Here is a 17,067-nt window from a genome sequence, read left to right as displayed (position 1 = left end):
AAGTATGCAGAACTGTGTTATATTATGCTACCAAAAACAGAAGAAAAAAGGAGAGGATAATCTAACTTCATATTTGTACCTAATGTACCTAATATTCTCTTATATATGCATAAAAGATCTCTGGTAACTAGTAAACTAAAAATTAAAAAGTGGTTTCTAGTTGGAGAGTGGGTACTGGACAGATGGAGGATGGGGTGGGAGAATGACTTTCATTCTGTAGTTTTTGTTTCTTAACTATTTTAAACAAATTCTCTCCCTTGATTAACCAACAATATTTTATTAAAGTTTATTTTTATCATCATCATCATTATTATTTCTTTGTCATCCGAAGTTTATGCATGTAAAAAGGGACCCTGGAAAATTTTCACTGGAGAAATCTGAAGGAAAAAAATCCTGAGACGGAGCTATTGCCAAAAAACACACTTCATAATTTTTTGAAGAGTTGGTAGGCCCACCTAAATTTTGGATAATAGTTCATCTTCCTGTGGTCCACCTCTCTGTAAGTCATCTAAGTCACCTGTTTGATGGCTTAGAATGCTCAGAGCCCTAGATTTGTTTTTTTCTCAATCGCAGGATTTAGAGTCAAAGAAAATTAATAGGTGAGAGTGAAGAAGAACTTTTAAGATTGACAATGCAACACAATGTCTAAGAAGACTCACAGCTTTATTTCTGCTAGGAAAAGAGAAAAAACTTTTTTTTACAAAATGTTTAAGCAATTGCTTTGCATTATCGGGTAGAGTCCCCAGAAGAAAAAGACCATCCGGGGTTGGAGAGTAGGTTCTTTCCAATTACACTGCATTTCCAAATTTTATTCAATTATAAAGTCTCTCTGAACAATCCCACACTGGTTCATGGGTACCATACTCCCCAAAAGCATAAACAACAGATTCCCAAAAAATAACTGGCTCATCTTAGAGTGAAGGAAAAAAAGTCTAAAAATATTACCTTGCATAGCCATTCAAATTATTGCTGCTTTTTATGAAATTATTACAGGTAACTCGGCACTAACTTCCTCCTTTGCCCTCACCCCCAAACTCAGGAATTTCTAGCAAAATTATGAGCTACTTTCCAAATGAAGTCTTAGGGTGGGTTTGCAAGCACATGTTTAGAACCCAAGGAATTTGCATGGAATGGAGAAATAAATTAAATAAATAATAACTAATAAATAATTCAGACAACATTCATTATCTACAAACTTAAATGCCACAAAATGCTAACTTCAAGGATAGATCCCCCCATAGCCTCTCAGGAAGGTAAGTGTCAGTATAGACTCAGAAAGCACATAGGATGGCTTTATAAATCATTTTACTTGTCTATTCCCTCTAGGGCAAATCGTGGTGAGGGGAACCACTTTGGTGGCTGATGGGGTTTAAGAGCTCTCTGCAAGGATACTTTCAAGTGGATTTACAAACCAAGGGTACAAAAACAGTAGGATTACTGCTGCAAGCAAAACGGAAAGAAAATGACTTAGACTGTAAGGAGATAATAAGAGGGTAAAGAAAGTCAAGATACACAAATAGTTTGGCAGGTTTTAGGGGATAGCTAAGCTGTAGAAAATGACATACTAATCTGCCTTGTCAGTTTTATCCATTGGCCCTATTTGTGTACCCTGCCTGCTTCCTAAACTTATCCTCTCTGGCAGCGGCAGGATGTGACCCACTATCGTGTAAACCATTGAAGCTTTTGGTTTGCTTTAAATAATTGTCCTGGCAGATTGAACAGGACAGTGAAATTTCTCAGATCACATTTCTCTGGAAAAAAATGAACTTGACAAAATTACTGCTGATATAAAGGAAAGAAGAGTTACATGAAGAAAAAGAAACATCCTGCAAATCAGGATAAACCTCTGGTGAAGACATAAATTGGTAAAAGCATTCACTGACCTTGGATTTGATTTCTGCATCCCTAAGTCTGGTCACTTGAAATGTTATCTACAATATATAATAACATATTTTAGAAGTGAGGAAGAGGTAACCATTAGTGGGGATGAGACAAAAGAATTATATGTATGTTGGAAAAACTCAAGTTTGGTCAATAAATCGATTGGTGCTTGTGCTTCTAGAATATATGTGTGGACCAAAGCTAGTGGTTTTAACCATTTTTTCCTTAACCAAATGAAATTCATCTTGCCAAAGAAAACCTAGTGGTTTTCCCATGGGCGGGTGTGAGCTGGAGAGAGTCCCCAAAAGATGGTTAGGTAGTATCCAACAGCCATTTTATTGCTCTTGAATGTGGCCTGGGTTGTTTGCTGATTCCAATAGCAGTACCTGAGCTTCATCAGAATTTCCAGGGCCCTCAGGTTATGAAAGCCATGAAATGGTCTAGATGACTTCTCCAAGTCCCATTGGTTGTAGGAGTCTGAGGTTTCAGTGACTTGCTTGCCCCACCTCTAGTACTGAGAAAAGTGCTTTTGAAATGTCATCAAGAATCAAGTTGGTATGAGATCTCTATTATGGTTCTCAAATTACTATGGAAGATATGTTCAGCTTTCAGCCCAACAAGAAATAGAGCTAATCTCTTAAAGAACATTATTCACAGTGACAGCCAAGTTAGAATGTTAGCCTCTGGAAGCTATTTTTAGGTAAATGCAAAGAAGTCCTATCATCAAGTCCCCGAGAGACACGCACTGGCAATTCCATTTGATCATTCCATGCACGGTGTCCATTTCCTGTTACTCCTCAATCCTTCTACTTTCAAGAAGTTTATAGGAGTGATCACCAAAGTCACAGAATTTCAGAACTATGAAGGACTTTAGAAATTATCTAGACTTAGAACAATTGACTGATTTTACCAGTAAGTAAACAGAGGCCAGAAATGAAAAATTAATTGGCATAGATCATTCAGTGAGTTTTTGGCACCACTAAGATAGGATCCAGGGCTTCTGTTCTATTTTCACATGATTGTAAAGAGTCATATAATTTCACTTTAAGACCCTAAATAAAGGAATCAATACAATATGAGAAGTCGGTGAGAAAAGAGAGACAGGTGTAAGAAGGTGTAAACAGACTGGGACTATTTTGTTTGATATGTTTGTTTGATATGTATCTGTAGGGTTCCATTAAGGTCACTGAGTCTTCAGCTCAACCACTTGAGTTACGGGAAATGTCTCCACATCTTCCTCTGAAATGCTGGTCTGACTGCCCTAATCAGTGAAGATTGTATTGAGCTGGGCCCCAATGCCATGATGGGGGTAGGAATCATAGGACATATCTATGGGAACATCATAGCGGGGTGTACCAGCCTGAAAGGGAGTTGAATGTACATGCCCTGAGCTTAGACTAGCAGAGGGGTAATGTGGCATGAAACTGTAGGATTTATCCAGGTCAGGGGAGGCATCTTGCTTCAAGGAGAAGTTCCCACTGATGCTCAGGGGTGGAGTAAGTGGGCCCTCATAAGGTGGTGTACTGCAGTCAGGTGGGTGGCTCCCAAAGGATGATTCTCCCAAACTCTTGAATACTGGGGGTTTGAGATTAACAAGATGTGTTTCCATATGGCCATAAGGAGGGCTGGGGAGCCCAGGAGACTGATAGTTGAAGTTGTGGACAGAGATGGCAGAGTCACAAATAGGAGATTTCTCCTCACACTTCTCCAGGAGGACAGACTGAGAGCCCAACTGGAGGCATCCAGCCACCAGGTTGCTTGTGGGCTGAGAGAGCCCTTTACAGAGCATCTCCACAAAGCCCTTCCCTTCAGGTGTCTGTCCAGTTTCTAGGACCTCAGACAATGCCCAAATATAGTTCCTGGCCAGTCTAAGAGTCTCTATCTTGGAGAGCTTTTGGGTCTTAGAGTAGCACGGCATAACCCTCCTCAGGTTGTCCAGGGCATCGTTCAGGCCGTGCATCCGGGTCCGTTCCCTAGCATTAGCCTTGACTCTTCGAGCCCTGAATCTCTCAAGGCGAGCTTTCGTCATCTTCTTTTTCTTGGGACCTCTTCTCTTAGGCTTCTCCCCATCTTCTTCCTCCTCTTCTTCCTCCTCAATACTGTCATGCTCTTCAGCTAAGCTGCCAGGCATCCCATAAGCAGCTGGTCTTCTCTCCTCCTCCTTTATCTCATTCTGAGAAGCCAGACCTTTGTCCATCCAAGATGGTGTATTGACCAACTCTGTCATCTCCTTGGGTTTCACATAAGATTTTGCCATTTCCAGACTCTGGAAAAGGAAACAGCAATGGTTAGTGCCTGTGAACATCTGATTTGATTTAAAACTAAATTTTCTTTTTATGTCTTAGATGTAAAGCAGAGAATTCGTATTGGAATTCAACTTATAATTATCTAGCCCAAGTTCTCCATTCTAAATAACTAATCTAGGGCTTCCCTGGTGGCGCAGTGGTTGGGGGTCCGCCTGCCGATGCAGGGGACGCGGGTTCGTTCCCCGGTCTGGGAAGATCCCACATGCCGCGGAGCGGCTGGACCCGTGAGCCATGGCCGCTGAGCCTGCGCGTCTGGAGCCTGTGCTCCGCAACGGGAGAGGCCACGGCAGTGAGAGGCCCGCGTACCGCAAAAATAAATAAATAAATAAGTAAATAAATAACTAAACTCAGATAAATGCCCAGGACACTCACTTAACTACAGCATTTATAAGAAAATCAACTATAGGAAAAGGAAATTGACTTGATTATTCATTGCAGTGTCAATACCCAACTCTTTTTATTCTCAGGTTCTTTATCTCATGGATATTTTATGCAAAAATAACTGATATACCACTCAAAGCATGTTTTTCTTTCTTCCCAGAATTCAGATCATAAAAGGAAATAGCTAAGGTGAGCATATAAATTATTGTCCAAATAGAGAAACTTCTGATATTACATAATAATATGTAAACAATAATTGTAATATTGCAAAATTTTAAAAGAATATCAAACAATAACATAAGAAAACTGTTATATAACTATACCACAAAATAAATGAAAAACTGTAATGAGATCATTCAGACTTTGTACATGTTCTCCAAAGGACTACTCAATCTCTATTTAGAGACACATATACATCTGACTCATAACATCCCTTGTTTCCTACTGACTCTGCTGGTACACAACATGATCATGAAATATTTCTCTCACCATCACCATTTTGTTTTTCAGTAAGCGCCTTGCGGGTCTGTCTAGTGTTAGTGGTGTTAGAGGTGTTAGTAACATGGTGTCTAGAAAGGATCAGGAAAAGAGAGGAGGTCACCACTGGTTATCTTTCAAATCCACCCATATGTTAAAAGTGAGAACTCTTCATTGAACACGCATCTCACACCCTCAGACAAGAATACAGCAGCAGCTCGAATTACAAGCCAGAAGTCTGCCAAACCTATTTAAGATTATTTTAGTGCAACTATTATAAGATTTCATTAAAAATGGAAAATCGGGAACAGATTTTAAACTTCACGGAACATAGTGACTGCAAACATAGCGCAGACTATTTCAGACAAACATGCAAATAGTCTGACTAACTCACTTGCCTAACAGATACTGTTTAGTCAGAATTTTCTATGAAAAATTTGCAATTGTAAAACTTATTTGAAAACCAAAAGAGACTGGTGGTTTAGTCAATATTTTGCATTCAATTCTGGAAGAGCCTGAATTGTTTTGAGATTTGTTGAGAGATTCGTAGGTACACAATTTACCAAGTAAAAGTATCTGATAAACTCCATTGGGGCATCCCAGTTCCACCAGCTAGTCTTCGAAATGTTAAACCCTCCGTCACCTTTGTATATTAGAAAGGGGAGAGCATGATAAATGTTTTTTGATCCTTGAGGCTTGAGCCTCAAATCAATGAATGCAGGAATTAGTACATAGCTTTTAAAAATATAAATATATGATTTGACTTGTTTCTGGTAATCTGAGCTTGTTTTCCTTGTAACCTCATTTACCTCCTATAAATAATTAATGTGACTGCTTTGCAAAAACAGCCTAGGTTCGTGTTAATCAGCACGGAAATCATGTCAGCTTGACTTACTCACTTAATAAGGCTTCCTGGGTAAGCAGCTTGATTGAAAACACACATTGGAACCTATTGGTCAACTGGCTAGCCAGGCCAAGTCAGAAAATCCCACTTTTAATATGGATGATGGAGCTTGTGTGCTGAGCTGCACTTCTAACGCAGGCAGATATCCAGAGGGAGGGTGAAAGACCTAATTAACTTTCTGTTAAAGTAACACAGACCTTTCAGAGGCAGGTGCACTCCGAGGCCAAAGAGGATGGAGTGGGCTTGGGAAACCTAATGTTCCACACGTCATTATAATAACATTTGTGTAGTCTTAGAGCAAAACTTTAAGGGAAAAGGGGATTGTTATGCTCATTTTATAGTCGAGGTCACTGCAGGTCAGGTAAATTAAGTACTGGAAATGCTAAGACATACAGCAGGTAGAGCAGGACATAACACCAGTGCTTCTGATTCCAAATACTAGGTTTGATGCTTTTTTTTCTCCTTTTTATTTTCATCACAGCTGTGGGGAAGAAAGAAAGGCACTTTGACTTCAGGAGATGTGGATCAGTAGAGCAAGTCACCAGGAAACGATCCTCATCCAAAGGGAGACTAGTTTAAATGTTCTCTGCTTTTTAACTCTCATATTCCAGGATTCCTTCCTCTTTCAAATTGTTTTCTTGTTCCCTTCATTCATTTATTCCCCCCTCTTTTTTTACTCTGTTTCCTTCTCCTTTGCCTCTTCCTTCTGTTTCTCTCATCTCCTCTTCATTGTCATCATTATCACTGGGTCGTACACACATGTGTGGAAAGGAGAGCAGGAGAGGAAAGGAGAGTCCCCTGAATTGCCCCTGAAACTGAATACCAACCTAGCCTCTGCATTTGAGCTTTTTTATCATCCCCACCTCCGTACCTCTGGACACTAGCCAAGCTCTGTCGATCCTCACATCTATCACGAAGTGGGATTAAGAGAACAGAGTAGACTACCCTTTGCCTTTAACGCAACGTGATGGTTTCTGTAAGCGTCAAAGAGCTGCTTTCAAATCAGATTTACAGCAGGTATAAAGGAAAGAAACCAAATGACTTTGGCTAAAACAATATAAAAGGCAACCAGTTTTCATCTTTGTTCTCTTACTAACCATGGAAAGGATGTAGATGACTCCAGTTTAACTTTCTCTTTTCCCATAGGTACTGGTCCCTTAGCTCTGAGGGAATCCCATGAATATGTAGTGTAGTTTCAAAAGCATGGAAGCTGGAATAATGCACATTCTAATCCCAGTTCTTTTTATTCCTAGTTGTTGGTCTCAAACACATTATATCAGCTCTCTGATCTTTCATTTCCTCTTTGATAAAATAGGGATACGATATATTTTATGTGATTTTGCAAGTCAGAAATATGAGAAAGGATTTTGGAAACTTTAAATGCTGTAAAACACTATCCATATTAGTCTTCTGTTTAGCCTTGGGTTTTCTTACCTAACTCATTCACACATTTGCTTATTCAAAAATAAAAATTATTTCTCATGGGTGAATAATAAAAGGAGACTGTATTAATTACTGTGCCTCTTATCTGTTTGGAACCTCCTCTGATTGGCTCAGAAGATCATCTGATAATTGCCTAATAACCTTCCCTTTTCCCCAATGTGGCTAGACAGCACAGACCCTGGAGTCAGATTACCTGAGTTCAAATTTCAGCTCATTTGCTTACTAGGTATGTGACCTTAGGCAAGCTTCATAATCTTTCTGTGCCTCAGTCTCCTCCTCTTTAAAATAGGAATAATCATAGCCCTACCTCACCGGATTATTGTGAGCATAAAATGAACGAACACATTTAAAGACTTTGAATAGTGCCAGACATCATAAATGCCATGTAAATGTTAGGTATTTTGTTCTTAAAAGTTCACCATGAGTTTTTCTGGCCAAGTGGACACAATAGGTGTAATTACACTCTATGTTTAATGTTGATTTTATGCCAGCAAGAGCCAATGGCTCCATCTCAACAGCCATTTCAAAAAATTCCCTGATAAACCCACTCCCCCAACCTCCTCATGAAATTAAATATGAAAGCTCCTGTTCTGTTACAAAGGGTGAGGAAACAGAGCTCTATCAGCTGCCTCTACTGGGCTGACTAAAACTCTTCCACCAGATTCCAGAAGGAAGTTAGCCTCTTGCATCCTGTTTTATAACTGGGAGACAGCAGTTGGCTGGACTCCTCCTCAGTCATATGAATTTTCAGGGTTATGAAGTTTCTGGTGGAATACAGACCATGCTTGGCACTTGGACATTTTTCCTTTTGTCTCTGATTAAACAATATTGGGGATAAGATTTTCCTACCAGAATCAGGAGCCAGAGCTCAGAGGAGAAAAATGAAGAGTCTCTCAAATAGAAGTAAAAGCTAGGACTCCTCAGAGATACAGAAAAAAACCTTTCCTTTGACTTTTTGCACCTACATACCTTCAACGCGTTAAAAAGTTAGCAGAAGAAAAATAAAAAAAGATAAACATCCAGTTTTCGACTTGAGAGTTGAAAGTATGTGTGATGCACTTCTGAGTTTTGATCAAGGAAACCAACTTGGCTCTCTCTAGAACAGGTACCCATTTCTACCATGGATCTCAGCCTGTTAATGAACCAACTCAGAGATGTATTGAAAGAAGCATAAAACTGAAACCCTGTTCCATCACTCACTTATTATAAGAGCACAGAAAAATTATTTTAATTATTTTACCCTTGGGGCAAAATGGAAATAATATTTTTGTCTTTCGTGTCTCATTTAGAAGCTTTTATGAAAGCAAGTACTTTGTAAAGTTATTATGGAAATGTAAGGGTTGGCAATTGTTTGATAGAAGCTGTACGGGAAAGTCTGTACCACTATTGCACAAAGTATCCTGATACACCATTTTTAGGTTTCCCCAATTCCTAGAAAAGAAATTAGCTCTCAAAATATACATGAAGCACATTCCAGTATGACAAAAGTCAATGAATACTGGCTCCGGAGGCACAATACGGGCCCCCCTGCAACCCCCAAACACATTCTGATCCTATAAAGCTCATTTTATTTTTTAATCTTGGAATTTAGATTTCCTTATGTATCTACACTTTATAACAGAATTTCCCCCTATTTTTAGGATCCTTCTGTGAAATTTTAAGTTTAGCCAATTCTCTCAAATTCAACATTTTTTTCCACATTTTTTTCATTTTTTAAAAATCTGTTCTGGAAAAAACGTTTGCTGAGGCAATGATTGTGGCGACCCAATACTTTCATCACTAGGGCTGAGGTCATTGGGCATACTACTGTGTGGGGCTGTCCTGGAATTCATCCTACACTTTTACTAATTTTTGAGTTGCTGCGGAGAAGTTTCAATTGACGAATAAGTGAGTAAGGAGCTTTTGCGTGTGTGTTTGTGGTGATTAGACAGTGTCTTTCCTCTTAAAAGCTGATTGTACTAACTTCACCTCCTGATCCTATGACTAAATCCTAAATACAACAGGAAGGGGACTATTCAGCCCAGTTTCTAGGGAATCTAAGCATCAGAGAGACTGAATGCCTTGCTTGGATTTACAAAGTCTGCACTGAAGACAGAATGCAGACCAGGGTGCTCATAAGTTGTGCTGCCTGGAAACAGCCATTAGGCTGTTCTGTGCTCTTCCTATTCACACTTTTACACGCTCCACTTTCCTTGTTGATTAATACCTGTACACACACACACACACACACACACACACACACACACACACACACCCCTTATCCAGCATAGACATGTCATACTTTAGTTTTCATAGCCTCAGATCCTAACCGTGAACTTTGCAAACAGAAGTTACTCAATCCTTCAGTTTTCCCTCCTTGTTCTTCAGCATTTCATCTCTGGTCCCTCTGTCAAAAAATGAGGGAGGCATTTTACATTTATTATTATTTTTCTGAACACATTTTTAGGGGTGGGTGAATGACGAGAGGCAGAGGAGGCAAAAATATATATGGACAATCTTTCTCTTCTGATTTCCCATCTGAAAGCGCTGAGGAAAAGGAAAGGTCCCACCACTGATGCCAAATGTCTAAGGATTTTTAGCAGAGAAAATGGGGGCAATGGCGAGAATATGCCCCATGGCTTTCCAACATCTTTTCTCACTCCCTTTTCTATTGTCATTTCCTTACGCACCCCACCCCCTTCACTCTTTGCCGAGCCAAAAAAACTGTAAGCAGAGTGGTGGATTAGGTCAATTCTTTCAACATATTTGGTAAGCCCTCAGGAAAGCAGTTAAACTTTTTGGCCCTTTTCTTCAGCATTAATAAAATGGAAGAATGGGCTTGACAGCAATGGGAGGATAATTTGTAATCTCTATTTTATAAAAATGATTGAGAGTATCTGAGTTTCACTTTGAGTGACAGGTGCTATGGGAATTAGTGACATTATTACAATTTTAATATCTGTCCCTAAGTGTTCTGGCTCTCTCTGCTTCTCTATTCAAGTTTCCAAAATCCTGCTCCCTCCTTATTTAGCCCAGAAGAGACTTACCTCACACCAACTACTCCTCTAGGTCTGCAGGAACTACCCACAGAAACTTTAGTAGTCCCCATACCACCCCATCCGCTGGCTCACCTCTGTCAGTGGCAATCCCTGGCGTGAACTCCTTGAATCTGTGTCCTGGAGGAGACTCAGAGAAGCCAAGTCTCCCTGACCATCCAGATCATAGGAGGAGGTGCTTTTAGCGATCCATGTTAAACCCGGACACTGCCTCTTAGGAATGCCCCCGGGTCTGGTTCCTCTGACTGCTACTTATTCTACTCCTTCCTTGGAGTTCTGTATGCTCCTCCAGGACGCCTTGGGCTGATGCAGCTAGTTTAGTTGGTCTTCAGTACCTCCTTTCCCTGGTTAGTTCCCTGGAGTGGAGCTTTCAGGACCACAGCCTCTGGGCAGCTCCTGCGCTCTGGCCGGAGGCTCGGAGTTGCAGCAGTTCTGATTGCTTTCCCAGCTGCCCAGGGAGGGGTGATACTGCCCGCAGTCTAACTCCTCCCTTTCCACAGCCGAAAGACACGCCCACTTCAAAGGGTTCCTCTGGTCAGGTCCTGCTTAGCCATTCGTTTGTTGGTTGGTTGGTTTAAATGAGGATAGAGGTTGGTAGAAAGGGAATATGGGAGGAGAGTTGCTGAAGTTGAGAGGTAATAAGAGCTAATAAGAGCTAATAAGGGCAAATAAAAATATTGGTCCACGTCTGAAGAGCCAAAGAGTGAGAAAGATACATGCCCACGACACAACATCATTGACTGTTACCTTACACATGTGGATTGGAGTCTTTGGCTTTAAAACTTCCAAACTCTAAAAATAGAAGGAAGAAGAATCTTTCTCTCCCTTCTTTCTAACCTGTCAAACATTCCCATTTAAAACCCTTTCATTTTAATATAGACAAAGCTATATCGATATTTATTGTACTGTTCTTTCAACTTTTCTGTTTGTTTGAAATTTTAAAAACAAAAAGCAAATGAATAAAATCTTTTATTCTGAGGACACTTAACTCCCCGAAGTACAAATTGGAATTCGCTATTGTTTTTCAAAAATATATCATTAAGCGTTCAGGTAGAAAAAGTTCACCTGATTGGTAATGAACTTGGAAGGAAAGAAGGGTCAAATAATTCCTAAAACTCCTGGGGCATTTTGAAGTAAGATTAAATTGCTAGAAGAGAAAAAAGAAAACTACATCTGGAAAGACTTAAAGAAAATACATGTATATGCTTTATGACAGATAGCTATCTGTGGACCAGGCTACCAAGTGAAAGTGTGGAATCTTCATTGTAGAGATTGTCAAATTTGGAATACTACCTTATGTAAAAATTTACCAAGATCAAATACATAATTGTGAGTTCTTATTAAGGTGTAAAGGATTTTGCAATCTTCTAGTGATTCTGAGGAGCGAAGGGAAGGGTGCTTGGATAAGCAATTGGCTGCACGATCTTTAATAGTTCAACTTTACTTCTGGCATCAGTTTTCACATCTGTAAAATGACCTGATCACTTAAGTTTTTTCCTTCAATAGCAAGACAGCATTCTGGGCCCAAGCTCAACCTCTTTTTGAAATTGACTTGAAGGCAATCCTCCAGGCTTTTTGGAAATCACTTTACCAATGTAAGCACATGTGTGTGATAGAGATGAAAAGTTGAAAATATGCCTCGTTGAAAGGAAATGTGCAAAAGGTTAAAACAAAAGATAGTTTACTGCCAATAAAGTTGAAAGGAATACCTTAGGTTTAAAATAGTTAATTTTTTAAAAAAATTCTGATATAGGTGTCATGTGACTCTTGTCCATCCCAGAAAACAGAAAATAGAAATTAATACTTTTTTTCAGTTCATAGGAAAACCTCTAAGCTTTTACAAATCTTTTTTGCATCCCTATCTAGGAAATATCCGCTCAGCAAAATAACTTCATTTTCAGAGTCATTAAATTACACATGCTAGGAATGGTGGATTTCTAAAAACCAAATCAGAATCTACAGCTCAGCCAGAGGAGATTTATCTATGGAGTAATTTGTGTTTAGAATACAGCTGCAATGAGTATGTACAGGATGGATTGATCCCCTGTTTGTGTCTTTGAAGCGACCTCCATGGATGTTTGAGAGTTGATGATACTGGTGGTGTTAGGATGCTGCCGGTGAAATGTTCAGAGGGCAGAGAGGAGTAGTGGATTAGCAGAAAGGTGAACATATTGAGACAAAGATGAGGGTGGGGACAGAACATTCTGTGGGGCTCCTTGCTTTCTCTGACAGATGTAAGGGACTGGACACAATAGGATTAGCTCTCAAAACACGTTCAATTGTGTGTAGTGTGTGTGCCTGCGCGTGCAGCCTCGGTAGGGCGTCGAAGAGGGCAAACTCTTAAATTTTCTTTAAGAGTTGCCTTTTTCAGAGGGAGGAGTGGAATTGGTTTCATCAGGGTCACCCTCATCACAGCTCCTGGACGGTTATACGGTTGGCTATTCAACTCGGAGAGAGCAGAAAGGGGCGGGGGTGGGGGAGGGGTGTGATGCTGTCAGCAGAAGCAAGGGGTGGTGGCTGAATGCAAGGCAGTTGTACTCCTTCTCCTCCCCCAACACAGTTCTTGGGCCAGAGGGCCAATCCCCAGCCCTTCCTTCTTTCTCTGCCGCTTTTTGTAAAGCTCTGAGCTAACCTGTTACAACCATCTGCTGGGCGGAGAAAACGCAACCAGCGCTCAGTTGCCGGCCCACAGGCTTGACGCTGGGAGCCATTGAAGCAGAGAGAAGCGAGGCAACAGGCAGATTTATGGGCAGCAATCTGTTACCTTCCCCCCTCCCCCAAGGCCCCTCTGCCAGGAGACAGCTTGATAATCCATCAACCCCACTAATGAATTAATTAGTATTCCCAGTGATCCCAACCCCCAAAGGGGACCAGCCTGCAGGGCCCCTAAGGGGGCTGGAAACTGCCTTCTTCGACCAGACACTGAGGACAAGGGACCAATGCCTGACATTAGGCCCCAGGGTGCTGAGCTGCAAGCCACATACCCTGTTCTAAAAGATCCCCAGATGTCCTTCCTTCTCACCTTCCCTCGGGAGACGGCTAGCTTTTGCTGAATTAAAACCAACACCACCAACAAACGGAGTCTGGAGCCATAAATCAGGGACTGTGGAGAGTAGGACAGTGAACTTCCAGAAAGTGAGAATTCAGGCTGCCCATATTCCGGGTAAAACTTGAGCAGGTCTTGAAGCTATTCTCCAAAGACTAGTACAGGTTTGGGGTGGTCTAGAGATGGGGGCAGAAGGTAAAGGAATCACAGTCCCTGACCTCAAGAAGCTCAGTGCTCCAGTAGGGAAGTGGTACGGGGTCAAAAAATAATTGTGAAACAGGTTGGAGCAAAGTGATTTGTGACATGACTCTCTACTGAATAAAGACTGGGGTAAAACAGAGGTGTCAGTTGAGTTTCTGAACAGTCTAGAAACTGGGAAATTGAATAAGCCTCCCTTACAACTGCAAAGTCCTTCATTCTTTCACATTGTGATGCAGTGGGGTGAAAAAAGCTTGGGAGTAAGGAAACCTGCGTTCTTAAACCTTGTTCTGCCTCTAATTGTGTAGCCATGATGAGTGATCTAAGCTCTCTGGGCCTCATGTCACCAGTCAATAACCAGGTTGGATTATGATCTCTTGGCTTCCTTCCAGCTCTTCCATTCAGCGATGATGACATAGTTAAATGTTACAATTCCCCTTTGAGGGTGAATAACACTAGCCCATTCAAAAGTGTGCAGTCTGTGTCCCCAAGTTTGAATAAGGTAACAAATGAAGTTAGTGACAAAAGTGGATCTAGACGACTTCCCTGGTTGTTCAGTGGCTAAGACTCCACACTCCCAATGTGGGGGGCCTGGGTTTGATCCCTGGTCAGGGAACTAGATCCTACATGCCCCAACTAAGAGTTCACATGCCGCAACTAAAGACCCCGCACACCTCAACTAAAAGATCCTGTATGCCGCAATGAAGATCCTGCGTGCCACAGCTAAGACCCGACACAGCCAAATAAATAAATTTTAAAAGTGAAAAAAAAAAGTGGATCTAGAAACCAAGTAATAGTCTTGGATGTACCCTCTTCTTGGGACTCCCCAGATTCCTTATCCCTTTTGGGAAGAACATTTGACTCAACCTTCTCCCACACATTCATTCAAGGCCTGTACATTTGAGCATCCACAGGGCATACAGAGTGACTCATTCCAACTACAAAAAAGTACTTCCATTTGTTGTAACCTGTTGGGAAATTTATGCACCTTTGAAAGCTCTGTACCATCTGCCTCCCATATCCTTTTCTCCACATCCTCGCCAACATTTGTTATGTGTAGACTTTTTTGGTAATATCTTATTGTGGTTTTGATTTGCATTTCCTTAATAGTTAGTGATGTTGAACAGCTTTTCATGTACCTCTTGGCCATCTGTATGTCTTCTTTGGAAAAATGTCTATTCTGCCCTCCACCTGTTTTTTTTTTTTTTTTTTTTTTTTTTTTTTTTTGTTGAGTTGTATAAGTTCTTTATGTATTTTGGATATTAACCCCTTATCAGATATATCATTTGCAAATATCTTCTCCCATTCAGTAGATTGTCTTTTCGTTTTGTTGATGGTTTCCTTTGCTGTGCAAAAGTTTTTTTGTTTGACTTAGTCCCATTTGTTTCTTTTTTATTTTGTTTCCTGTGCCTGAGGAGACATATCAGTTACGTTATTGCTAAGACTGATGTCAAAGGCATACTGCCTATGTTTCCTGGTGTTTTATGGTGTCAGGTCTTACATTCACGTCTTTAATCCATTTTGAGTTAATTTTTGTGTATGGTGTGAGATAGTGGTCTACTTTCTTTTTCTTTTCTTTTTTTTTTTTTGCATGTGGCTGTCTGTTTTTCTCAACACCATTTATTGAAGAGATTATCATTTCTCCATCGTGTGTTTGATGCTCCTTTATCATAAATTAGTTGTTCATATATGCATGGGTTTATCTCTGCGCTCTCATTTCTGAATTAAAATTTCTCATTCTTAACCAACTTTCAGTATAGTGGCAGAGGCAGAAAATCAAATTATATAAATATATATTTCAAAAACTCTACTTCTCCATGTCTTCTTTTTTTTATATAATCTACTTTTATTTATTTTTATTATTTTTTTTATCATTTTGGGGGGCCACACTGCGTGGCTTGTGGGATTTTAGTTCTCCAACTAGGGATTGAACCCAGGCCCTCAGCAGTGAGAGTACGGAGTCCTAACCACTGGACCACCAGGGGATCCCTCTCCATGTCTAACATAATTACATATGTGCCCAAGGAACCACGTATGGACTAGAGATGTTCATTGTAGTATTGTTTTTAATAGCGAAAAAGTACTTTGTGAATATGTTACATAACCAATGGTTTAGCCAAATAACGGAATACTATTTAATTTGCATGAGTTGGTGTATATATACTGAAAAGGAATGTACTTTATTATTAACATGCTGTGGGGGAAAATGTAAAATGATTTTTAGAAATATAGTTTCTGTGTATCAACATAATACACTTGTAATATGTACACACATGCATTAAATAATAGATACACACAAAGTGGTAACAGTGAGTCTTCTTTTCAGAATATCTCAGGACTGAGATAAAATAGATTGAGATCAGGCAGGTATCAAAAAAAGATTGTTTTCTTTTTAGACAAGTATAATGTATTCATATGTAAATTGTGAAAGTAAAATTGATATTAGAACATGCTGTCTTTAAAATCCCATTCCCCACTAGTAGCCTAACTTATTTTTCTGAAGGATCTTATAGCCTCCCCCCGCCAAACCCCAGACTCTGGAGTATATGGTGGTATGACTATTCCATGAAAAGATTGCTTCACTAATTCCCATCAACTCTGCCCTCATACACTCAGCCCCAGGAGCATTTGCCTCGTCTTAGCAGCAAACTTTAAGTTGAATTTAAGAGGCTTCAGTCAAGCCCTGAGAAATATCTGGTGGGGGCAGTGGAGGTTTCCTAAGAATCCAGCTTCAATTTATACTACTGGAAGAAAACTAGGGTAATGAGATGAATAACACCAAGTCTTCTGGGAGGACCAAGGAGAGCATTGCCCTTGGCAGTCTCAGATCACAGCCAAAGCTCAGTTACTCTAAGTGGACACTCCAATCATGTCACCTCTCCTAAGCATCCATCAATTGAGTGGGTAGAAGTCAATGAGAAGAAACTAATTACTAACTGTAGTAATTATAGCTAGTCCCTATGGAACATTTAGCATGTGTTAGAGGCTAAGTGCTTTGCATGTATTATTTTTATCATCACAACAGCTTTATGAGGTATTATTATTATTACTGTTATCTCTGTTTTATAAATAAACTGATCAAATACATAAAGGTTAAATCACTTGCCCAAGGTCACACCGGAAGTGATACCTGATGGTACTAAATGATGGTACTGGGATTTGGATACAAATAGTCCACTACACCATATTGCCTTCCTGAAGCAGATAACTGATAGTTTACTGTACATCCAGAATCTATCCCCTGGATGCTCCAGGAGGGACACAAAGTAAAATGATTAACAGTGGCCTCTCTGCTGTCTCAGACTGAAGCACCTGGCAGAAAGACGTTCTCATCTTGTTCCCCATTGTTCAGGACATGTTCAGAAGAATCATGTTTTGCCCACAATACACTTGCCT

The 17,067-nt window shown here is 40.2% G+C and overlaps 2 protein-coding genes across 2 annotated transcripts in view; one reads left to right on the top strand and one right to left on the bottom strand.

The window, feature by feature from the left end:
- TESPA1 (thymocyte expressed, positive selection associated 1) overlaps window positions 1–17,067 on the top strand; it is a 154,343-nt gene that overhangs the window by 70,037 nt on the left and 67,239 nt on the right. The window lies entirely within an intron of this gene.
- Window positions 3,143–10,777, bottom strand: NEUROD4 (neuronal differentiation 4). The gene is made up of 2 exons (XM_029204711.1): window positions 10,503–10,777; window positions 3,143–4,147 (listed from the first exon to the last, which is right to left on the bottom strand). Exon 2 carries the CDS (start codon window positions 4,136–4,138, stop codon window positions 3,143–3,145), a length of 996 nt encoding a protein of 331 aa, XP_029060544.1. The 5' UTR covers window positions 4,139–4,147; window positions 10,503–10,777.

This window comes from Monodon monoceros, unplaced genomic scaffold, assembly GCF_005190385.1.
Source record: "Monodon monoceros isolate NGI ecotype Baffin Bay Population unplaced genomic scaffold, NGI_Narwhal_1 Super_Scaffold_6, whole genome shotgun sequence".
Lineage (NCBI taxonomy): Eukaryota > Metazoa > Chordata > Mammalia > Artiodactyla > Monodontidae > Monodon > Monodon monoceros.
Note: the sequence above shows the minus strand (reverse complement) of the source record. Positions and strands in the feature narration are given on the sequence as shown.

Bases quoted from the DNA above. Each gene is read 5' to 3' on its own strand.
- NEUROD4 (XM_029204711.1), bottom strand. From the start codon at position 4,138: ATGGCAAAATCTTATGTGAAACCCAAGGAGATGACAGAGTTGGTCAAT.